The 24,790-nt window shown below is 42.3% G+C and overlaps 2 protein-coding genes across 3 annotated transcripts; both read left to right on the top strand.

Moving 5' to 3' along the window:
• The first annotated feature begins 1,790 nt into the window (after positions 1–1,790).
• Positions 1,791–19,628, top strand: LOC138651961 (olfactory receptor 6N1-like). 2 transcript variants are annotated; one of them, XM_069742615.1, is made up of 2 exons: positions 1,791–1,917; positions 18,348–19,627. In XM_069742615.1, the coding sequence occupies exon 2, from the start codon at positions 18,413–18,415 to the stop codon at positions 19,349–19,351; it is 939 nt and encodes a 312-aa protein (XP_069598716.1). In that variant the 5' UTR covers positions 1,791–1,917; positions 18,348–18,412; the 3' UTR covers positions 19,352–19,627. The 2 variants fall into 2 exon arrangements, with proteins under 2 accessions (XP_069598716.1, XP_069598717.1); XM_069742616.1 differs by lacking the exon at positions 1,791–1,917 and adding an exon at positions 7,084–7,155 and having other exon boundaries at positions 18,348–19,628.
• Positions 1,792–2,747, top strand: OR6N2 (olfactory receptor family 6 subfamily N member 2). Its single transcript, XM_069743011.1, has one exon. It carries the CDS (start codon positions 1,794–1,796, stop codon positions 2,745–2,747), a length of 954 nt encoding a protein of 317 aa, XP_069599112.1. The 5' UTR covers positions 1,792–1,793.
• Positions 19,629–24,790: the final 5,162 nt, after the last annotated feature.

Here is a 24,790-nt window from a genome sequence, read left to right as displayed (position 1 = left end):
ATTAAAATCAGCCCGCAGCTGTCTGCATAGCCTCTTGCCTTGCGCAGGCGTGTACTACGGAGGACATAGAATGAACTTCAATCCAATATTGCGGCCAGCATGCAGCCAGCGGGTAAGGAAAGGGTGAATCAAACACCTGAAAACTCCGCCCATATGACCGAAAATCGGTCCCGCCAAATTCAGGTGACAGGTTCCCTTTAACAAACAATCGTTCAGAGACTGATCTGGAAATTGATTTTTTTCACTCTGTCTTGAGTGAAATTCGGGTGGCTTTGGCCAAGTAATTTTATGCCAGACTCTGGAGATCCTTACACAAAACACTGTGCTCAATCAGAACACTGTCTCTAATGTCTAAGGGAATCGTAAGTCAGTGTTAATCACTGTCTCCTATGCAGATTAGTGTCCCCTGCATTTCACGCTGTAGCTGCTCCTGCCATCTCTAGCTATCTGTGCTGCTTTAGGGTGCTCTTTAGGGGCTGAACTATGGTGGTTGTAGTCAAACCTGGATCCTGGAGCCTAAGGAGTCCCAAAAAGTACTTTGGCCCCATATGAGAAGACCAATACTATTAAATACCATTGGTTGTTGGAGACCCTTAGAGATTTTGAATTAGGCCATTGAGCTTCCAGTAGACTGCAAGGGCAGATATATCATTGCTGCAACAGGGGCCCAAGAGCTAAGGGTCCACCTCCAAAACAGATGATATTATGAATTATGATTATTATGATGAGATATTGGACTGCAAAGGGTCCATTTACTTTTCTTGCACAGGGGCCCTCTTTTGTCTATGTCCGACAGTGCCCTACAGTACATGGCACAATTATTGCAAAGCTTAGTTTAAAAAAAAAATCTCAGCAAATCTCAGTCAAGCCAACACATGCGTTGTGATGACCTCTAGCTGAAACGTGCCAAAAAAAAGGTTGGTTTTTAAATGGTGCAAACTGTGTCAGCCCTGGTGATCACATGCTTTATGATGCATCAACATCACTAACGGAGATGATCAAGTTAGTCAATGTGTCATAAGTAGAAGAAACCTTTCTGGCTTCAAGTAATTGGGTTTTCGATCTGTGATTCAGGGCTGAATTGAAAATGATGGTATGTTATTAGGTGAGCAATTTTCATATATTATTATTATTATTAATAATAATAATAATTACACATTTCTGACTCCTCATACACCCATTAACTCTATCCATGGAGTTTGATGCACTGTAAGAGAAACATAAAAAGATCTAAAGACAAATGTAGAACTAGAAATTATTCTAAATTAATTAATATTGTGCTAAAAAGTAAGTCTCATATCAAACATGTTAAAACTACAGTCTAAATGTAACAGTTATAGTGAAAACATCATAGGTAAATTAATGTAAATCACTAATAAAACCCCACCAAGGACAACATCTTCAAGACGTTTGTATATTCTTCCCATGTTTGTGTGGGTTTCCTCCGGGTTCCCCATTTTCCCTCTACACTCCAAAGACATACTGAGAAGGAATATAGATTGGGAGACACAATGGGGACAGTAATGTCCATAAAGCACTGTGGAATATGATGGCGCTATATAAGTGAGTAAAATAAATGAATAAATGAGAAATCAGAACAGAATCCTGCTGTTCGAGATTTAGACAGAGAAGGATATCCGGTAACAGAAATGAAAAAAAAAAAAACACTGATAATATTCGAGGTACTTACAGAACTGCTAGTGGGAAGCAATCTAATGTTAGTTCATGATTAATGCGCAGTATCATGTCAGGATCTGAAACTATATGAGAATTTTTCCATTCCAGGTCCCATGATGGAAGGATGGAACACAAGCACCACTGTGACAGAATTCATTCTTGTAGGATTCCCCACGCTCTACAGATACGGGACTTTCCTTTTTATCTGTCTTCTTCTCGTTTACGTTCTTACCATTGCCGGTAATGTGATTATATTCATTCTTATAAGGTTGGACAAACGTCTCCATACACCCATGTACTTTTTTATAAGTATTTTGTCCTTCTTAGAAATTTGGTATACAGCGGTCACCATTCCAAAGATGTTAACAAACCTTCTGGCTGAAAGAAAGAGTATATATTTTAATGGCTGCCTTGTGCAGACGTATTTCTTTCATTCTCTTGGAGCCAGTGAGTGTTATCTTCTCACCACCATGGCCTATGACCGTTATTTGGCAATTTGTCACCCACTGCGTTACCCTTCTATTATGACCTCCAAAATGACTATAAAGCTAGTAGCTGCCTGCTTTACTTTGGGTTTTCTGTGTCCCATAACGGAAGTCATCCTCATATCCAGACTGCCCTTCTGCGGGAGTAATGAAATTCAGCATATCTTTTGTGACTTCCCGCCCTTGCTCAGTTTGGCTTGCACCGACACATCCGTTAATGTTCTAGCTGATTTTGTCATCAATAGCTTTATTATCCTAGTGACATTCGCCTTTATCATAATTTCCTATGTTAAAATAATTCTAGCTATTCTGAAAATAAGGACCTCTGTTGGGCGAATTAAGGCATTTTCCACCTGTGTGGCCCACCTGACTGTGGTACTCTTGTTTTTTACCTGTATTGTCTTTATGTATGTACGTCTTACTAAGAGCTACTCTTTGTATTACGACCGTGTTCTAGCTGTTATTTATTCGGTCCTTACCCCTATATTGAATCCTTTTATTTACAGCCTGAGAAACAAGGAGATCCGTTTGGCTTTTAAGCGTTCTATGAGTATCAAAAGTTTTTACAACAAAGCAGAAATATAAGGCTTTGGCCTGATAATAACATTTCTATGCCGACTTTTCACGTATGGCTGTTCCAGACATTAGGCGAAGGGCAAGAAAAAGTTGGACTACTCTATACAAGGCATATAAACGGTGTATAGTGGTTGGAGAATGAGCCAAAAACCTTCCTGTCTGATTAATGGTGAATGATAATCATAGACATCAAAAATCTCTGCTGGCCATACACTTCGATAGATGTCAGTCGAACTCCTCCGTACAGACGATCTTTCGCTTGGCCAAGAGCTTATGTGCGTTCATTGGGAAGAGAGGAGAAAGTCTTCCTTCTTGTATTCTCTGATATGACAGCCACAGTTATGTTTAGGCCGTCTATCTGGTACTGCCCAAAGAAAACTGTTGCAGCAAGAATTAACGTGCCCATATCCCTTCAATAACCGTTGACCAAACACTCGTTTGTCCACCAGATATCTCTCCCAATTGCCCCCTACACATACATTTAAGCCTTTTATAGCATAACCTTGGAGAATAAAAGGATGAGGTGATGAAATTCAAGGGGCCCAATGATTCTTTTCCCCCACATTGTTTGTCGGGGAGAGTCAGAAGGCCACATTCATGTCAGATGGTTATCTGGTCCTGCTGAATACAACAGAATCGGCTAACTCTGATGTGTACTAGGACCCTTAGAAAGGCACACTGTGGATCAATTGCAGAATAAACTCAACTTTACTAATAAAACAGGTTTTTTAGCTTTATGATATCAAAGGTCAATTATAATCATGGCAATAATATTTGATAGTTTACGTACCACAAAGTGGTTGCACAAAACAAATTCCTGATGGATATGCTACTGAGTGGGGTCACAATGCTGCAACTATTTGGGCCCATACCCATGTGTGTAAAAAAAATGTTCTGATATCAGGACTGAAAAAAAAGACGAGTGTCATGTGAGTGTCATGCGAGTACAATCTGATTTTTCACACCTAGCATGCAAATTACATCCGAAAGCAGTGCGCTTGCTATCCCACTGCAATGCAATTTTAACATGAGCTTGTACATAGAAATTCTCTATGTCATTTACACATTGTTTTCAAAGGAAATATTCTTCAAAACACACATATATATATTAGATAGAAAGATAGATAGATAGATAGATAGATAGATAGATAGATAGATAGATAGATAGATAGATAGATAGAATAAAAGCCGGCAATTCATCTGCAGCGTGCAGTAAAATCACAGCAAGAGCCGACAGAATAGAAGAGATGAATACATACAGTAAATACACATAGCATAGATAAATATATAGATGCCAGTGACATATACAATTAGTACAGTGTGTGTGCAGCTTACTGTACATTTAATTATTAAAAGATCATTTTTCTGAAAATACTGGTGTGGGCTCCCACGTACGTTTCTTAACCAGCAGAGGGAAAGCCGATGGCTGGGAGCAGATGTTAATAACCTAAGAAGGGGCCATGGATACTGGCACCCCAGGATAAAAACATCAGCTCTCAGCCACCCCAAAAAAGGCACATCTTTAAGATGTGCCAATTCTGGCACTTAGCCTCCCTCTTCCCACTTGCCCTGTAGCAGTGGCAAGTAGGGTGATATTTGGTGGGAGTTGATGTCACCTTTTTATTGTCAGATGACGTCAGGCCCCGAGGATAGTAATGGAGAGGCATCAATAAGACTCCCCCATTACTAACCCCATAGTCAAATTGTATGAACAGCCAAACAGCCAGAATAAAGTCCTTTAATTGGAAGAATAACACAAACTCCGTTAATAAATATTAATTAAACCATACTTACAACATCACCCATTCTACCCACGCCCTTGTCTTCTGCAGAAGAGTTGAAATAAAAAACAACAATATTCCTCACCTTTCCACAGAGAAGATAATAATCCATTTGACCCACGATAGGTCCAGCTCTACATCTAGATGGCAGGCTGCATGATTGTGTTAGTAATGGGGGCATCTTATTGATGCCTCTCCATTACTAACCTATGTTAGCATTTGGTGTGTCAGAGCGCATGCTCACTCTGCTGTCACCATTAGAGTCTATGGTGCCGTCATCGCATGCCTCCCAATCCCATTTTGCGGGGGTACAGATGTATGGCCCAACGGGGCCATCAAGCGTGTCCCTCCTTCAAGGTATCAAATGTCTCCCTGGCTGGACTGGACCAATCAGGAAAGTTTGTTCCTTTCCTGGTCATATCCGTCAGAGGTTTGGCCACTACCAAAAAGTTTTTGATGAACTTACCATAGTAGTTGGTGCCCAAAAACCTTTGCAACACCTTCAAATCCTCAGGATGATCCCAATCTAGTACCGCCCAGACTTTCACTGCATCCATGTGAAAACTGGTTGACGATAAAACATATCCTATAAAAGGGATCTCCTCAACCGAGAACATACATTTCTCTGATTTGACATTTATTGTCACTGAGTAAGACCTGCCTTACATGTACCTGATGTGACTCAAGGTCAGGTGAATAAATGAATGTCATCAAGATAGATTACAACATATCTACCTACCAAGTGACTAAAAATATAATTTACAAAGTACTGAAAGACGTCATGAGCATTAGTCAACCCAAATGGCATCACACGGTTTTCATAGTGTCCCTCAGGTGTATTGAAAGCTGTTTTCCACTCATCCCCCTCTTTAATACAAATGAGCTTATATGCCCCCTGAGATCCAGTTTTGAAAACCATTTTGGTCCTACAATCTGATTAAAGATGTCTGGGATGAGAGGGTGCTGATATGGATCCCGGATCGTAATCTGATTAAGTTTGCGGAAATTTAGGCAGGGGCATAACCCCCCTCATTCTTCTTTACAAGGCAATGGGCAATGAGGATGGTCTGACATAACCCTTTGCCAAACTTTCCACGATATAGCCCTTCATGGCCTGTCTCTCTGAACCAGAGATATTATAAAGCACCATATATTGCTCCATACAGTAAAATGAGCCTCATATAATGCTCCATACAGTATAATGAGCCCTATATATTGCTCCATACAGTATAATAAGCTCCATATATTGCTCCATAGAGCATAATTAGCCCCATATATTGCTCCATGCAGTATGAGCCCCATATATTGCTTCCTAAAGGATAATGAGCCCCATATATTGCTCCATACAGTATAATCAGCCCCATACAATGCTCCATAAAGAATAATGAGCCCCATTTATTGCTCCATACATAATGTGCCCCATACATAATGGGCCCCATATAGTGATCCATACAAGATATGATGGAACCCATATAATGTTCCATACAGAATGGGCACCATATAATGCCCCATACAGAATGGGTCCCATATGATGGGTTCCATATATTGCTCTATACAGAATGGACCCCATATAATGCTCCATACAGAATTGGAGCCATATGATGGGCCCCATATATTGCTCTAAACAGAATGGACCCCATATAATGCTCCACATATAATTGGTCCCATATTATGCTCCAGTATGTTATGGGCCCCATATAATGCTCCAGTATATGATGGCCCCCATATATTGCTCCAGTTTATGATGAGCCCCATATAATGTTCCAAACCCGTGTGTGCCGGGTGCTGACGCCAGCCCTGCATGCAATATAAATAGGCTTTATTTACTTTTCTAACATGGCTTCTGTTGAGATATTTCATGCAGATTACAACTGGCCGGGACAGGCCCCACTGACTTGTAATTGGGTACATTGACGATCTATTATTGAGCTCATAGCTTTGACGAGAAGTCGAGAACACTTTCTGACAGAATGCGAACCATTATTTTTTATCATTAATCAAAGCTACCAGAGGTGAGCAAATTGATTCTCAGGTCTCAGTATTAAGTAGCCTGAGTTCTACGAGGTGCCTCCTCTTTGCCTTCATGCCTGGCACCCTGTTTGATTAGTACACCCGCCAAATGCAACATCATGTGTGTATCACGCCACAACAATGTCTTTATGCCGAGCCTACAAACCAGAAGAGGCCCTCGCGGATGTTCGCAGGTAGAAGGAGGTTGACGGGGATCTCGGTGGCCACGGAATATTGATGCGGCCACTAGACCAGTTTCCTGCAAGTATATTCACTCATTTCTAAAACATATAGTAAACTAAAAATACGTCTGAGATAAATTAGGAATTATCCTTTTCTCCTTCATAATGTACAGCCTATGCTATAACATCCACTTAAGATAAAAATATCTCATTATCACATATTCACGGCAGCCAGAAACAATTTTGTACATCAATTAATTGTTTCCTGTAGGGAATAAATTCCCAGAACATCCGGATCTATTTAAACAGCATCTCACATAATCCAGGAGTGAAGCAGAATTCAGGTATGGGGAGACTTTTTCTTTTTTTCCGTTGTGCTACATGTTATGACATTTTCAAGAATATTCGAGCTGTAGAAAAAATACTCCCACTTACCAAACATCTGTAAGTAATTACTATGTGTAGGATTTTTAATCTTTTAGAGATATTGCCATTTCAGACATTTATGGCACATCCACTTCTAAGTCCTGCGTCCATCTTGAGAATGAGACCATGTATCTCATCGCCATGCCAATCTACATTCACTTCTATGAGAGCTTCGAAAATAGGTACTCGAGGTTTAATAAACTGGAAAAAAATTCAGCCCACCATTCATTCTATAAATTAATTAAGTAAGAATAAGTAGTTTCTTTTATATGCATTTTTTCCATTCGTTTTAACAAGTGAAAAAAAAACCCTGCTGAAAGAATTGGACATGCTACATTATTTTTTTATAAATACAATGCAAAACTACAGACAAAAAAAATGCACCTTGTGAATAGAATTTTCGAAATCGAATTTATTTTGCTGTTACTGTAAAATGCAGCGTTTTTAGGATATGCTTATACTGTACATAGGGTTTTGCTGCGTTTCTTCTCAGTGCGTCTTTTCATGTGGAAAAAAAGAGCGATGTAAAATTGCATCACAATAAATGAGAAGTCTAAAGTCTCATTTACACAATGCACTTCTTATTACATATTTTGAGCTGCAGTCTTTTTTACCTATTCAAATGAAGGTTGGAAAAAAATCACATAAAAAATGCGACATAATCGTACGTAATTTTACTTAGTGTTTTTTCACACTGATTTTTTTTTGCAGATTAATCTGCTGCAAATACTCAATATGTAAACATACTCATAGTATAAACCTAATATCCGCCGACATCACCTGATTGACAGCTCCTCAGTGTTCTATGCCCTGCTGAGATCTCACGCTGCATATACTTTGAATACACTTTCATTCATAAGCTCTTTCACTCTTTCGCTGGACTCATAAAAATGGTCATTTCATTATCAGGACTGTACAACCATTTTGACATATAGCGGGTGAAGTAAGTATTGAACACATCATCAACTTTCTAAGTAAATATATTTCTAAAGGGGCTATTGACATGAAATTCTCGCCAGATGTCTGTCGGTAACAACCCATCAAAGAAACTAAACCATAGATGTCCATAAATTGTTATGTGTAATATTGAGAATTAACACAAGGAAAAAGTATTGAGCACTGTTACTGAAATGTATTTAATAATTCTCTGAAACGCCTTTGTTAGTAATGACCGCTTCTAGATGCCTCCTGTATGATGAAATTAGTCGCACACATTGCTCAGGTGTGATTTTGCCCCATTCTTCCACACAATCACTCTTCGCATCCTTAAGGTTCCGCGGGCTCCTTCCATGGACTTTGAGCATTAGTTCCTTCAATACATTTTCTCTTTGATTCAGGTCTGGCGTTTGGCTGAGCCATTCTAGAAGCTTTATTTTCTTTCTCCAAAATCAAGTGAGAGTTTCCTTGGCTGTGTGTTGTGAATCATTGTCTTGCCCACCCTTGTTTCTGTTATGCTGTGCTATCAGGCAACACAGTGTGCAGTAATCAGCGCACATACAGTGATATGGCAATAACCCAAAAACAATAGAACAAGCTCTGAGACGTGGAATCTCTGCAGACTGCAATACCTGAACCTATCCTCACACAACTAAAAGCAGCAGTGGATTGCGCCTATCACTACCTATGCAACTCGGCACTGCCTGAGGAGCTGACTAGCCTGAAGATAGAAATACAAGCCTGACTTGCCTCAGAGAAATACCCCAAAGGAATAGGCAGCCCCCACATATAATGACTGTTAGCAAGATGAAAAGACAAAACGTAGGAATGAAATAGATTCAGCAAAGTGAGGCCCGATATTCTAGACAGAGCGAGGATAGCAAAGAGAACTATGCAGTCTACAAAAAACCCTAAAGCAGAACCACGCAAAGGGGGGCAAAAAGACCCACCGTGCCGAACTAACGGCACGGCGGTGCACCCTTTGCGTCTCAGAGCTTCCAGCAAAAGAGAATAACACAGCTGGACAGAAAAAACGGAAACAAAAACAAAGTAACACTTATCTAGCAGAGCAGCAGGCCACAGGAAAGATGCAGTAGCTCAGAATCAAAACACTGGAACATTGACAAGGAGCAAGGAAGACAGACTCAGGTGGAGTTAAATAGCAAGGCAGCCAACGAGCTCACCAAAACACCTGAGGGAGGAAGCCCAGAGGCTGCAATACCACTTGTGACCACAGGAGTGAATTCAGCCACAGAATTCACAACAGTACCCCCCCCCCCCTTGAGGAGGGGTCACTGAACCCTCACCAGAGCCCCCAGGCCGACCAGGATGAGCCACATGAAAGGCACGAACAAGATCTGGGGCATGGACATCAGAGGCAAAAACCCAGGAATTATCCTCCTGAGCATAACCCTTCCATTTGACCAGATACTGGAGTTTCCGTCTAGAGACACGAGAATCCAAAATTTTCTCCACAATATACTCCAATTCCCCCTCCACCAAAACAGGGGCAGGAGGCTCCACAGATGGAACCATAGGTGCCACGTATCTTCTCAACAACGACCTATGGAATACATTATGTATGGAAAAGGAGTCTGGGAGGGTCAGACGAAAAGACACCGGATTGAGAATCTCAGAAATCCTATACGGACCAATAAAACGAGGTTTAAATTTAGGAGAGGAAACCTTCATAGGAATATGACGAGAAGATAACCAAACCAGATCCCCAACACGAAGTCGGGGACCCACACGGCGTCTACGATTAGCGAAAAGCTGAGCCTTCTCCTGGGACAAGGTCAAATTGTCCACTACCTGAGTCCAGATCTGCTGCAACCTGTCCACCACAGAATCCACACCAGGACAGTCCGAAGACTCAACCTGTGCTGAAGAGAAACGAGGATGGAACCCAGAATTGCAGAAAAATGGAGAGACCAAGGTAGCCGAGCTGGCCCGATTATTAAGGGCGAACTCAGCCAACGGCAAAAATGACACCCAATCATCCTGGTCAGCAGAAACAAAACATCTCAGATATGTTTCCAAGGTCTGATTGGTTCGTTCGGTCTGGCCATTAGTCTGAGGATGGAAGGCCGAGGAAAAAGATAGGTCAATGCCCATCCTACCACAAAAGGCTCGCCAGAACCTCGAGACAAACTGGGAACCTCTGTCAGAAACAATATTCTCAGGAATGCCATGCAAACGAACCACATGCTGGAAGAACAAAGGCACCAAATCAGAGGAGGAAGGCAATTTAACCAAGGGCACCAGATGGACCATTTTAGAAAAGCGATCACAGACCACCCAAATGACCGACATCTTTTGAGAAACGGGAAGGTCAGAAATTAAATCCATCGAAATATGTGTCCAAGGCCTCTTCGGGACCGGCAAGGGCAAAAGCAACCCACTGGCACGTGAACAGCAGGGCTTAGCCCTAGCACAAATCCCACAGGACTGCACAAAAGCACGCACATCCCGTGACAGAGATGGCCACCAGAAGGATCTAGCCACTAACTCTCTGGTACCAAAGATTCCTGGATGACCAGCCAGCACCGAACAATGAAGTTCAGAGATAACTTTACTAGTCCACCTATCAGGGACGAACAGTTTCTCGGCCGGACAACGATCAGGTTTATTAGCCTGAAATTTCTGCAACACTCTCCGCAAATCAGGAGAGATGGCAGACACAATGACTCCTTCCTTGAGGATACTCGCCGGCTCAGATAACCCCGGAGAGTCGGGCACAAAACTCCTAGACAGAGCATCCGCCTTCACATTTTTAGAGCCCGGAAGGTACGAAATCACAAAATCAAAACGAGCAAAAAATAACGACCAACGGGCCTGTCTAGGATTCAAGCGCTTGGCAGACTCGAGATAAGTAAGATTCTTATGATCAGTCAATACCACCACGCGATGCTTAGCTCCCTCAAGCCAATGACGCCACTCCTCGAATGCCCACTTCATGGCCAGCAACTCTCGGTTGCCCACATCATAATTACGCTCAGCAGCAGAAAATTTCCTGGAAAAGAAAGCACATGGTTTCAACACTGAGCAACCAGAACCTCTCTGTGACAAAACCGCCCCTGCTCCAATCTCAGAAGCATCAACCTCGACCTGGAACGGAAGAGAAACATCTGGTTGACACAACACAGGGGCACAGCAAAAACGACGCTTCAACTCCTGAAAAGCTTCCACGGCAGCAGAAGACCAATTAACCAAATCAGCACCCTTCTTGGTCAAATCGGTCAATGGTCTGGCAATGCTAGAAAAATTACAGATGAAGCGACGATAAAAATTAGCAAAGCCCAGGAATTTCTGCAGACTTTTCAGAGATGTAGGCTGAGTCCAATCCTGGATGGCCTGGACCTTAACCGGATCCATCTCGATAGTAGAAGGGGAAAAGATGAACCCCAAAAATGAAACTTTCTGCACACCGAAGAGACACTTTGATCCCTTCACGAACAAGGAATTAGCACGCAGTACCTGGAAAACCATTCTGACTTGCTTCACATGAGACTCCCAATCATCTGAGAAGATCAAAATGTCATCCAAGTAAACAATCAGGAATTTATCCAGATACTCACGGAAAATGTCATGCATAAAAGACTGAAAAACAGATGGAGCATTGGCAAGTCCGAACGGCATCACCAGATACTCAAAATGACCCTCGGGCGTATTAAATGCCGTTTTCCATTCATCTCCCTGCCTGATTCTCACCGGATTATACGCACCACGAAGATCAATCTTAGTAAACCAACTAGCCCCCTTAATCCGAGCAAACAAGTCAGATATCAATGGCAAGGGATACTGAAACTTAACAGTGATCTTATTAAGAAGGCGGTAATCAATACACGGTCTTAGCGAACCATCCTTTTTGGCTACAAAAAAGAACCCTGCTCCCAATGGTGATGACGATGGGCGAATATGTCCCTTCTCCAGGGATTCTTTCACATAACTGCGCATAGCGGTGTGTTCAGGCACGGACAAATTAAATAAACGACCCTTAGGGAATTTACTACCATGAATCAAATTGATAGCACAATCACAATTCCTATGCGGAGGTAGGGCATCAGACTTGGGCTCTTCAAATACATCCTGATAATCAGACAAGAACTCTGGGACCTCAGAAGGGGTGGATGACGAAATAGACAAAAATGGAACATCACCATGTACTCCCTGACAACCCCAGCTGGTTACCGACATAGAGTTCCAATCTAATACTGGATTATGGGTTTGTAGCCATGGCAACCCCAACACGACCACATCATGCAGATTATGCAGTACCAGAAAGCGAATAACTTCCTGATGTGCAGGAGCCATGCACATGGTCAGCTGGGCCCAGTACTGAGGCTTATTCTTGGCCAAAGGTGTAGCATCAATTCCTCTCAACGGAATAGGACACCGCAAAGGCTCCAAGAAAAATCCACAACGTTTAGCATAATCCAAATCCATCAGATTCAGGGCAGCGCCTGAATCCACAAACGCCATGACAGAATACGATGACAAAGAGCATATCAAGGTAATGGACAGAAGGAATTTGGACTGTACAGTACCAATGACGGCAGAGCTATCGAACCGCCTAGTGCGCTTAGGACAATTAGAAATAGCATGAGTGGAATCACCACAGTAGAAACACAGCCTGTTCAGACGTCTGTGTTCTTGCCGTTCAACTTTAGTCATAGTCCTGTCGCACTGCATAGGCTCAGGTTTACTCTCAGACAATACCGCCAGATGGTGCACAGATTTACGCTCGCGCAAGCGACGACCGATCTGAATGGCCAAGGACATAGACTCATTCAAACCAGCAGGCATAGGAAATCCCACCATGACATCCTTAAGAGCTTCAGAGAGACCCTTTCTGAACCAAGCCGCCAGTGCAGATTCATTCCACAGAGTGAGTACTGACCACTTCCTAAATTTCTGACAATATACTTCTACATCATCCTGACCCTGGCATAAAGCCAGCAAATTTTTCTCAGCCTGATCCACTGAATTAGGCTCATCGTAAAGCAATCCAAGCGCCTGGAAAAACGCATCAACATTACTCAATGCAGGGTCTCCTGGCGCAAGAGAAAACGCCCAGTCCTGTGGGTCGCCGCGCAAAAAAGAAATAATAATCAAAACCTGTTGAATAGGATTACCAGAAGAATGAGGTTTCAAGGCCAGAAATAGCTTACAATTATTTTTGAAGCTCAGGAACTTCGTTCTGTCACCAAAAAACAAATCAGGAATGGGAATTCTTGGTTCTAGCATAGATTTCTGATCAATTGTATCTTGAATCTTTTGTACATTTATAACGAGATTATCCATTGAGGAGCAGAGAGCCTGAATATCCATGTCCACAGCTGTGTCCTGAAGCACTCTAATGTCTAGGGGAAAAAAAAAACAAAAACTGAAGACAGAGCTGAGGAAAAAAAAAAATGATGTCAGGACTTCTTTTTTCCCTCTATTGAGAATCATTGGTTTGGCTCCTTGTACTGTTATGCTGTGCTATCAGGCAACACAGTGTGCAGTAATAAGCGCACATACAGTGATATGGCAATAACCCAAAAACAATAGAACAAGCTCTGAGACGTGGAATCTCTGCAGACTGCAATACCTGAACCTATCCTCACACAACTAAAAGCAGCAGTGGATTGCGCCTAACACTACCTATGCAACTCGGCACTGCCTGAGGAGCTGACTAGCCTGAAGATAGAAATACAAGCCTGACTTGCCTCAGAGAAATACCCCAAAGGAATAGGCAGCCCCCACATATAATGACTGTTAGCAAGATGAAAAGACAAAACGTAGGAATGAAATAGATTCAGCAAAGTGAGGCCCGATATTCTAGACAGAGCGAGGATAGCAAAGAGAACTATGCAGTCTACAAAAAACCCTAAAGCAGAACCACGCAAAGGGGGGCAAAAAGACCCACCGTGCCGAACTAACGGCACGGCGGTGCACCCTTTGCGTCTCAGAGCTTCCAGCAAAAGAGAATAACACAGCTGGACAGAAAAAACGGAAACAAAAACAAAGTAACACTTATCTAGCAGAGCAGCAGGCCACAGGAAAGATGCAGTAGCTCAGATCCAACAATGGAACATTGACAAGGAGCAAGGAAGACAGACTCAGGTGGAGTTAAATAGCAAGGCAGCCAACGAGCTCACCAAAACACCTGAGGGAGGAAGCCCAGAGGCTGCAATACCACTTGTGACCACAGGAGTGAATTCAGCCACAGAATTCACAACATGTTTCATCTTCATCATCCTCGTAGATGGCAGCAGATTTGTATCAGGAATGCTTCTGTACATTTGTCCATTTAGCCTTCCTTCAATTACATGAAGCTTGCCAGTGCCATATGCTGAAAAACAGCTCCACACCATGACTTTCCCACCTCCAAACTTCACTGCTGGTATGGTGTTTTTGGAGCGATATGCAGTGCCTTTTGGCCTCCAAACATGGTGTATGTCACGATATTGTATGAAATATAATATGATTTTGTAGCTGCGGGCTAACCCCCCCCCCCTCTCTCTGGCTCCCTTTGTTTCTGAATGTATGGTAGAAGAGGATTTTATTGCCCTGGCCATAAATTCCAGGCTCGAAGCAAGTTACTCGTCCCCCTCCCATCTGTACTAGCTAGGACTGGTATAGAAGTCTCCAAAATCCATGAGGGTCTTTGTTCTAATGTTGCAAGATATTGGGCCAACGATTTGGGTTAGGAAAATAATGAGTACATATTGTTAAAGTCCATCCGCGCCTCTATCCATCACTGTAAGCAGGAGCTTCCAAGTCCAACAGGGACAGAGTATGGATTTCTCTGGAACTATGCATCGCATCAAGCCCAAATTTGGTCTCCTTAGAACGCCAATGTTAAAATAAGGGGAATGCTGGGTGTGTTATGATTCTGACATGTTCTGGACCGAAAATACACAAATTATAAGAATTGTTGGAGAAAACTAGAAGGCTGAAGATAGAGGAGGGTCTGAGTAAACCAGCCCTGTTGGTGATGTCACGGGCTGCGGTTTATAAGTTTCTGCCAGACCCCCAGCAGGTAGTCTTACCGGAGGAGCCCTGACTGCCAGTCCTGATGCATTGGGACATATGGGGAGCTCCACCCACTAGCCTGGTTGCCTGCAATGTCCTGAACACATGTAAGTGTTAATTTCTCATTTAACCCCTGTTATTTTTATAATTACCTTGTACATATTTTCAATTGTCTCATATTGTAACATCTTTTATACCTTTTCATAAACACTGCCTAATTTTAATGGAGTAAAATATTTAAAATACTAGATTGGTTCTTCCTGTTCTAAAACGTACCCTAAGTCTTCTGAAGGGAATTACACTACTATTTTGGGTTAGCTTCGGACCCGTTTAATCGAAGCTGGTGGCAGCATACCTTTGTACAGGGTAGTTGGGAGTCATTGTAGCGACTGCGACGTTGATAATTCTTGTTCCTGCCTGAGTGGGAGTAGTTAAATCGCCTCGCTGCAGCGTGCCCAATAGCCAGTACATAGCAGGCAGCCTTTCTGGCGACTAATTACCCTAGGTGCAGTACCTAATCTGACCTGAGAGTAAGGGGGCACCAGAGAGCTGCAAGTTTCAAGTGGAACTGTAAGGGGGATATACATAAATCCCTGCAGTTCGTGATATATTGAAGAGCAGTGGGATACCTAAAATAAGCCCCTGCTGTAAACTAAGAGGTCAATAGCCTTGTGTGTTTTCCACATTGTAGCAGTAGAGGGATAACTAAGATAAGCCCCCCCTGCACATGTGATAACCGTCTGTTGGCCTAAAGTCACCCCGATCTGTGACGTGGGGGTGACGGTCACGGTGTGAATCGTGACAGTGTATATTATAGCATCAAAAGAGATAAATTTTGGTCTCATCTGACCAGACTATATTAACCCAGTATTTAAAAGACTTGTCTAAATGTTGTTGAGCAAACTTTAAACGCACTTGAACATGCGTTTTGCTCAGCAAATATGCAGAGTGAGCGTGCATACATGCTATGGAGGTTGAATGCATTACTTATAGTTTTCTTTGAAACACTTGTATTTGTTGATTTTAGGTCTTTCTTCACCTCGCCACATGTGATCCTTGACTCTTGGGCAACTCTTTTGATAATTCTTTTCATTCCTCTGTTTATAATCTTGCAGGGATCACCTGTTTGTGACAGGTTTATGGTAAATTATGTTCTTTCCACTTCTGGATTATGGCTCCAACAGTGCTCACTGGAGCCATCACTCATTTAGAAATACTTATGTAACCAATGTTATCAGTATGTTTTGCAACAATAAGGTTGCAAAGGTCCTGAGACAGCTCACTGTTTTCACCCACCATGAGAAGTTTCTTGTGTGGCACCTTGGTAATAGGCCATCAATTGAAACTGCTGATATTATTTTTCACTAAGTGGCAGGATTGCTTTCTAATTACTGATAGATTTCAACTTGTGTCATGACTTCTCATGGCATTTTGCAACTTTCTTTGTTGATGTGTTCAGTACGTTTGCCTTGTGCTTTTTCTCACTATCGCACAACTTAATTTATGGACATCTATGGTTTGATTTCTTTGCCTGTGTGGATTGGATGGGTTGTTACTGATATCTGATGAGAATTTCATGGCAATAGCACCTTTAGAAATATATTTGCTTAGAAAATTGGTGATGTGTTCAATACTTATTTCACCCACTGTAGATTTTTCAAGTACACATGCCTCATCAGGTTCAAGATAACTATGTAATAACATATGCAACTTACATTGTGAAATTTAGTGACAGGTCTTTTTTTCAGCAGCAAGTGAGCATTTTATGAATTGTCAACTGTTGAAAAATGTATCATTTTACATTGTTTTTTTGTTGGGTATCAATGTTAAAGATGGTCCAGGTGCAATCAAAATTATTCACCATTTTAAATTCTGTTTATTAGAAAACTTTACAGAGTTGCTGCTGTTTGCTATAAAACAATTTAACAAGAACAATGAAAGAAAGCTAAACCAAAATAATATGACAAGTGTTTTCTCCAAATTCTCAAATACCTGGACTGGCTGTGCTTTTCTTCATTTGTAATGTTTGATTGCCTGTTGCAAATAAAGCATAAAAAAATGGTCAAAATGTTAAGACAGCATGGTCTAGAACAACAAGAAAAAGGATACAAAGGCATTGAATATAGCTAGAGATGCAGATGGAAGCAGAATTCTCAAATTCAAAGATATAGGAAGACTGGCTACACTACCTGGATGGTGCAGAAAGAGGAGGTTATCACTTGCTGCCTTGAGATTCTTAAAATCCATTGAATGACTGCAAATGACCTGCACCACGATTTGATGGCAGCAGGCGCTGAGGTTTCAATTTTCACAATAAGGTGCATACCTAACGCTGCAGGTCTACATACCCAAATTCCAACAATACTACTGACCAAAAAGCACAAACAAAATTAATATCCAATATACTCAATACCATGTAACTAATCCACAGGCATTTTTGGATTCTTTTCTATGACGTAAGTAAACAAAACTGGATCTTTTCGAGCCTATTGAACATTGGCATGTCTGGAGGAGGAAGAATGAAACATATGCTGAAACGAAACTCACTGCCTCAAATGAAGCATAGTGGTGGCTTGGTGATGTCTCAAGTGAGGCATGATGGTGGCCAATGATGCTTACATTGAAGCATAGTGGTAGATTGGTGATTCCTACAGTGAAGCAAGGTCATGGTGTGAGGAAGATGGAGATTGAGTGTCATTGGACCTTCCAGTGTGACAGTGATCTCAAGCATAACTCACAGTCCATCAAGGCTTGGTTTTCAAAGATGTCTTGGAAGATTCTGGAGTGGTCATCATACTGTAGTCTCCTGACTTAAACCCTATAGAATACTTTAGCTGGGATTTGAGGGAAGCGTTTGCAGACCAAAAAAAAAAAAATATTAGTGACCTGCAGGCCATTGCCCATGAGAAATACTCAGGACCACTGCCAGAAGCTGGTGTCTGGCTCAGCACATTTGCAGCAGGTCATAACAGCCAGAGGAGCTCTACTAAGTAGAGGAGGTGAGAAAGGAAATGAATTATTCTTAGACTGCAGTAGTGTAATTTTGTGTTAAATTTGGAGAAGCCAAATTTATTCTAAACATCAGAAAGGTTGTCTATTTTGCTAATAAACCAAATTTGCATGGGGGGGTGAATAATTTTAATGGATACTAGGAATAGTACTACAAAGGCCTACAGTAACTAAATAGGGTTTGTTTTAATGTGTAACCATGGAGTCATAAATCTCTTTCCATTTTTGCTTCACTTTCATTGTAGATGCTGTGAAAAGATAAAATGCCAATCTGCTGGTCTCATAAATCTATATTACAGAGGAAAAGGAGATGGAAAGAGACTTCAATAATAGCAAAGTTCATGAAATTATTTTACACGGATTTCCAAATCTCCAACGCTTCCATGTTTTTCTTTTTGTCCTTCTCCTTATAATCTACCTGTTCATCATTTCCGGCAATGCTGTGATATTGCTTTTGATCTGCAGAGAGTCCGCCCTACACTTCCCCATGTACTTCTTCATTGCAGCCTTATCCTGTTTGGAAATCGGCTATACGGCTGTCACAATTCCAAAAATGTTGGTTGATCTCTTGGATGACGAGAAGAAGATCTCTTTCAATGGATGCTTTGTACAGGCTTATTTCCTACATGCTCTGGGAGCAGCTGAGTGCTATGTCCTCACCATTATGGCGTATGACCGATATTTGGCCATCTGTAAGCCACTAAGATACTCGGCTATTATGACAACTAGCCTAAATGTGAATTTGATCTTCAGTTGTTTGATAGGAGGGATTTTTAGCCCAGTGATTGAAATTATTTTTATTTCTCTCCTTCCATTTTGTGGTCCAAACCGAATTGAGAATGTGTTCTGCGACTTCCCCCCGTTGGTCTCGTTAGCATGTACAGATACAAGGTTATATATAATGGTGGAATTCATCGTCAGCTCCTTTATCATCCTCTTGAGTTCCGCTTTTGTTCTTTTCTCTTACACCAGGATAATACATGTAATCTTAAAAATTAAGTCGAAAACTGGGCGCCAGAAAGCCTTCTCCACCTGCGGAGCTCATCTAATTATTGTAACCCTTTTTTTTGGCAGCATTGGATTTATGTACATTCGTGTCACAAAAAGTTACTCTGTAGACTATGACAGGGTTGTGGGTCTCATCTACGCCGTCTTTACTCCACTTGCCAACCCCATCATCTATGGTCTGAGAAATCAGGAAATCAAAAGATTCTTATTTAAGCATTTAAGTTATAAGAACAAATTTTAGGCTCATTTTGTTTGCAGTAGATTTTTAGTAAAAATACAAAAACAATAAAACAATGACAAGTACATTGTTCTTAAGACTGTTCCTCCTTCTGAATGATTTTTATACTTTAGTGTCATATGTGACTTTGGAGGTTATTAGGTGATTACAAGAGATAGATAGTCTGGGCAGCATGAATTTACTGACAGCTTAATTTTAATAGATAATATTTGCAGGTATGTATAATAATTGTCTAGACCCCATTAATGCAATGTCATTCATACAAAAAAAAACTACAATGGTACTTGAAAGTTTTTGAACCTTTTTAAATTTTACATATTTGTTTTCCATAAATTTGACCTAAAACTATATCTAGGTTTCACCCCAAACCTAAAATTAGATCGAGAACCAAATAAAACAAAATTAGACTTTTTTTTTCTTACTTTATTTAATTGAGAAAAATAATCTAACATCACATCTGTGAGTGGCAACAGTATGTGAATCTTTAGGATTACTAGATATCTTGAAGTTGAAATGGGAATCTACTGTTTTCAATCAATGGGATGACAATTGTGTGTGAGTTGGCAGCCTGTTTTACTGCGTGAACATTCAACTGAGAGTTAGCTCATATGTTTAGGGGTCCAAACACTCACATCAGGTGCTTTAGCTCATTTTGGAAACAGCGAGCCTTGATATAAAACCATCTAACAAGATCTTTATTCAATGTGCAAAGAGTTTTAGACTCATATCAGAAGGCAAGATAACACTCCCTCCCTTTAGAGAAAAATAGGTTAAATCTCCTGAGGAGAAGAGGCTTCTTTACCATAAGAATTATTATTTACGGTATATATTTTCTGTATTTCAATTCATCTAAATTTCATACAAATCTATAAGACACGACATCTTTAGCATAAGAACTGTAAATTTATGGAACACTCAATTTCAGGAGCTGGCCACAGAACATCGGTGGTTTACAAAAGGCTTAGATAAATTATTTTCTTCTAAAAAACAAAGTACAAATACATATGTTTAACCCCTTAGCGACCGCCGATACGCCTTTTAACGGCGGCCGCTAAGGGTACTTAAACCACAGCGCCGTTAATTAACGGCGCTGTGGAAAAAGTCCATAGCGCCCCCCCAGAGGCCAATTTTCTCCGGGGTCTCGGCTGCCGAGGGTAGCCGAGACCCCAGAGAACATGATTTGGGGGGTTTTTAACCCACCCCGCATTTGCGATCGCCGGTAATTAACCGTTTACCAGCGATCGCAAAAAAAAAAAGCGATCTCTTTTTAATTTCTCTGTCCTCCGATGTGATCGCACATCGGAGGACAGAGAAAAGGGGTCCCAGGTGGCCCCCCAATACTCACCTAGCTCCCCCGATGCTCCTCGTGTCTCCCGGTGGGCGCCGCCATCTTCAAAATGGCGGGCGCATGCGCAGTGCGCCCGCCGGCCGGCACCGGGAGAATCTTTGGGGTCTCGGCTACCACCGGCAGCCGAGACCCCAAAGAGCACGATCGGGGTCGGTATTACCGACCCCTGTTTTGCGATCGCCGGTAATTAACTGTTTACCGGCGACCGCAAAAAAAAAAAAAAAAAAAAAGTAAAGTGTAATTCTCTGTCCTCTGATGTGATCGCACATCAGAGGACAGAGAAATAGGGGGATTCGGGGACCCTAGCATACTCACCTAGGTCCCTGGATGCTCTTGCTGCTCCTCCTGGCCGCCGGCAGCAGAACATGGCGGACGCATGCCCAGTGCGCCCGCCATCTGTCTCCATCTGCCGGCCGGCAGGAGAACAGCAGTTGGGGCTAAAATTAGGGTTAGGGTTAGGGGTAGGGTTAGGGGTAGGGGTAGGGTTAGGGTTAGGGGTAGGGTTAGGTTAGGGGTAGGGTTAGGGATAGGGTTAGGTTAGGGTTAGGGGTAGGGTTAGGGTTAGGGGTAGTTTTAGGGGTAGGGTTAGGGGTAGGGTTAGGGTTAGGGGTAGGGTTAGGGGTAGGGTTAGGTTAGGGGTAGGGTTAGGGGTAGGGTTAGGTTAGGGGTAGGGTTAGGTTAGGGTTAGGTTAGGGGTAGGGTTAGGGGTAGGGTTAGGGGTAGGGTTAGGTTAGGGTTAGGGGTAGGGTTAGGGGTAGGGTTAGGTTAGGGGTAGGGCTAGGGTTAGGGCTAGGGTTGGGGCTAAATTTAGGGTTAGGGTTGGGGCTAAATTTAGGGTTAGGGTTGGGGCTAAACTTAGGGTTAGGCTTCTTTCACACTTACGTCGGTACGGGGCCGTCGCAATGCGTCGGCCCGACATACCGACGCACGTTGTGAAAATTGTGCACAACGTGGGCAGCAGCTGTAGTTTTTCAACACATCCGCTGCCCAATCTATGTCCTGGGGAGGAGGGGGCGGAGTTACGGCCACGCATGCGCGGTCAGAAATGGTGGATGCGACGTACAAAAAAACGTTTCATTGAACTTTTTTTGTGCCGACGCTCCGCCAAAACACAACTGATCCAGTGCACGACGGACGCGACGTGTGGCCATCCGTCACGATCCGTCGGCAATACAAGTCTATGGGCAAAAAACGCATCCTGCGGGCACATTTGCAGGATCTTGTCCAAAACGACGGATTGCGATGGAATGCCAAACGACGCAAGTGTGAAAGTAGCCCTAGGGCTAGGGTTAGGGTTGGGGCTAAAGTTAGGGCTAGGGTTGGGGCTAAAGTTAGGGTTAGAGCTGGGATTAGGGTTAGGGTTTGGATTAGGGTTCGTATTAGGGTTAGGGTTGGCATTAGGGTTACGCTTGGGATTAGGGTTAGGTTTGGGATTAGGGTTAAGGTTAGGGTTGTGATTAGGGGTGTATTGGGATTAGGGTTAGGTTTGAGGTTAGGGTTGAGATTAGGATTAGGGGTGTGTTGGATTTAGGGTTTTGATTAGGGTTATGGTTAGGGTTGACATTAGGGTTGTTTTGGGGTAGGGGTTGTGATTATGGTTAGGGTTAGTGATTAGGATTATGGATGAGGTTGGGATTAGGGTTAGGGGTGTGTTGGGGTTAGGGTTGGAGCTAGAATTGGGGGGTTTCCACTGTTTAGGTACATCAGGGGGTCTCCAAATACGACAGCCAATTTTGCGCTCAAAAAGTCAAATGGTGCTCCCTCCCTTCTGAGCTCTGCCGTGCGCCCAAACAGTGGGTTACCCCCACATATGGGGCATCAGCGTACTCGGGATAAATTGGACAACAACTTCTGGGGTCCAATTTCTCTTGTTACCCTTGTGAAAATAAAAACTTGGGGGCTACAAAATCTTTTTTGTGAAAAAAATAATATTTTTTATTTTCACGACTCTGCATTCTAAACTTCTGTGAAGCACTTGGGCATTCAAAGTTCTCACCACACATCTAGATAAGTTCCTTGGGGGGTCTAGTTTCCAAAATGGGGTCACTTGTGGGGGGTTACTACAGTTTAGGTACATCAGGGGCCCTGCAATCGCAACATAATGCCCACAGACCATTCTATCAAAGTCTGCATTCCAAAAAGGCGCTCCTTCCCTTCCGAGCTCTGCCGTGCGCCCAAACAGTGGTTTACCCCCACATATGGCGCATCAGCGTACTCGGGATAAATTGCACAACAACTATTGCAGTCCAATTTCTCCTGTTACCCTTGTGAAAATAAAAACTTGGGGGCTACAATATCTTTTTTGTGGAAAAAAATAATATTTTTTATTTTCACGACTCTGCATTCTAAACTTCTGTGAAGCACTTGGGCATTCAAAGTTCTCACCACACATCTAGATAAGTTCCTTGGGGGGTCTAGTTTCCAAAATGGGGTCACTTGTGGGGGATTTCTACTGGTTAGGTACATCAGGGGCTCTGCAAACGCAACATAATACCCGCAGACCATTCTATCAAAGTCTGCATTCCAAAACGGCGCTCCTTCCTTCCGAGCTCTGCCGTGCGCCCAAACAGTGGTTTACCCCCACATATGGGGTACCAGCATACTCAGGACAAATTGGACAACAACTTTTGGGGTCCAATTTCTCTTGTTACCCTTGTGAAAATAAAAATTTGGTGGCTAAAAAATCTTTTTTGTGGAAAAAAAAATATTTTTTATTTTCACGGCTCTGCATTATAAACTTCTGTGAAGCACTTGGGCATTCAAGGTTCTCACCACACATCTAGATAAGTTCCATGGGGGGTCTAGTTTCCAAAATGGGGTCACTTGTGGGGGATTTCTACTGTTTAGGCACATCAGGGGCTCTCCAAACGCGACATGGCGTCCGATCTCAATTCCAGCCAATTCTACATTGAAAAAGTAAAACGGCACTCTTTCTCTTCCAAGCTCTGCGGTGCGCCCAAACAGTGGTTTACCCCCACATATTGGGTATCGACGTACTCAGGAGAAATTGCACAACAACTTTAGTGGTCTAATTTCTCCTGTTACCCTTGTGAAAATAAAAATTTGTGGGCAGAAAGATCATTTTTGTAGAAAAAATGCAATTTTTTTTTCACGGCTCTACGTTATAAACTTCTGTGAAGCACATGGGGGTTCAAAGTGCTCGCCACACATCTAGATAAGTTCCTTAAGGGGTCTAGTTTCCAAAATGGTGTCACTTGTGGGGGGTTTCCACTGTTTAGGCACATCAGGGGCTCTCCAAACGCGACATGGCGTCCAATCTCAATTCCAGCCAATTCTACATTGAAAAAGTAAAACGGCACTCCTTCTCTTCCAAGCTCTGCGGTGCGCCCTAACAGTTGTTTACCCCCACATATTGGGTATCAGCGTACTCAGGAGAAATTGCTCAACAACTTTTGTGGTCTAATTTCTCCTGTTACCCTTGTGAAAATAAGAATTTGTGGGCGAAAAGATCATTTTTGTGTAAACAAAAGCGATTTTTTATTTTCACGGCTCTACGTTATAAACTTCTGTGAAGCACTTGGGGGTTCAAAGTGCTCACCACACATCTAGATAAGTTCCTTAAGGGGTCTAGTTTCCAAAATGGTGTCACTTGTGGGGAGTTTCCACTGTTTAGGTACATCAGGGGCTCTCTAAATGTGACATGGTGTCCAATCTCAATTCCAGCCAATTCTGCATTGAAAAAGTTAAACGGCGCTCCTTCACTTCTAAGTTCTGCGGTGCGCCCTAACAGTGGTTTACCCCCACATATGGGGTATTGGCGTATTCAGGAGAAATTGCATAACAAAATTTATGGTTACATTTCTGTTTTTACACTTGTGAAAATAAAAAAAATGGTTCTGAATTAAGATGTTTGCAAAAAAAAGTTAAATGTTCATTTTTTCCTTCCACATTGTTTCAGTTCCTGTGAAGCACGTAGAGGGTTAATAAACTTCTTGAATGTGGTTTTGAGAACCTTGAGGGGTGTAGTTTTTAGAATGGTGTCACACTTCATTATTTTCTATCATATAGACCCCTCAAAATGACTTCAAATGTGATGTGGTCCCTAAAAAAAAATGGTGTTGTAAAAATGAGAA

The sequence above is a fragment of the Ranitomeya imitator genome, chromosome 10 (assembly GCF_032444005.1).
Source record: "Ranitomeya imitator isolate aRanImi1 chromosome 10, aRanImi1.pri, whole genome shotgun sequence".
Classification (NCBI taxonomy): Eukaryota; Metazoa; Chordata; class Amphibia; order Anura; family Dendrobatidae; genus Ranitomeya; species Ranitomeya imitator.
This window is presented reverse-complemented; position numbering and strand designations above follow the sequence as displayed.

Bases quoted from the DNA above. Each gene is read 5' to 3' on its own strand.
- OR6N2 (XM_069743011.1), top strand. From the start codon at position 1,794: ATGGAAGGATGGAACACAAGCACCACTGTGACAGAATTCATTCTTGTA.
- LOC138651961 (XM_069742616.1), top strand. From the start codon at position 18,413: ATGGAAAGAGACTTCAATAATAGCAAAGTTCATGAAATTATTTTACAC.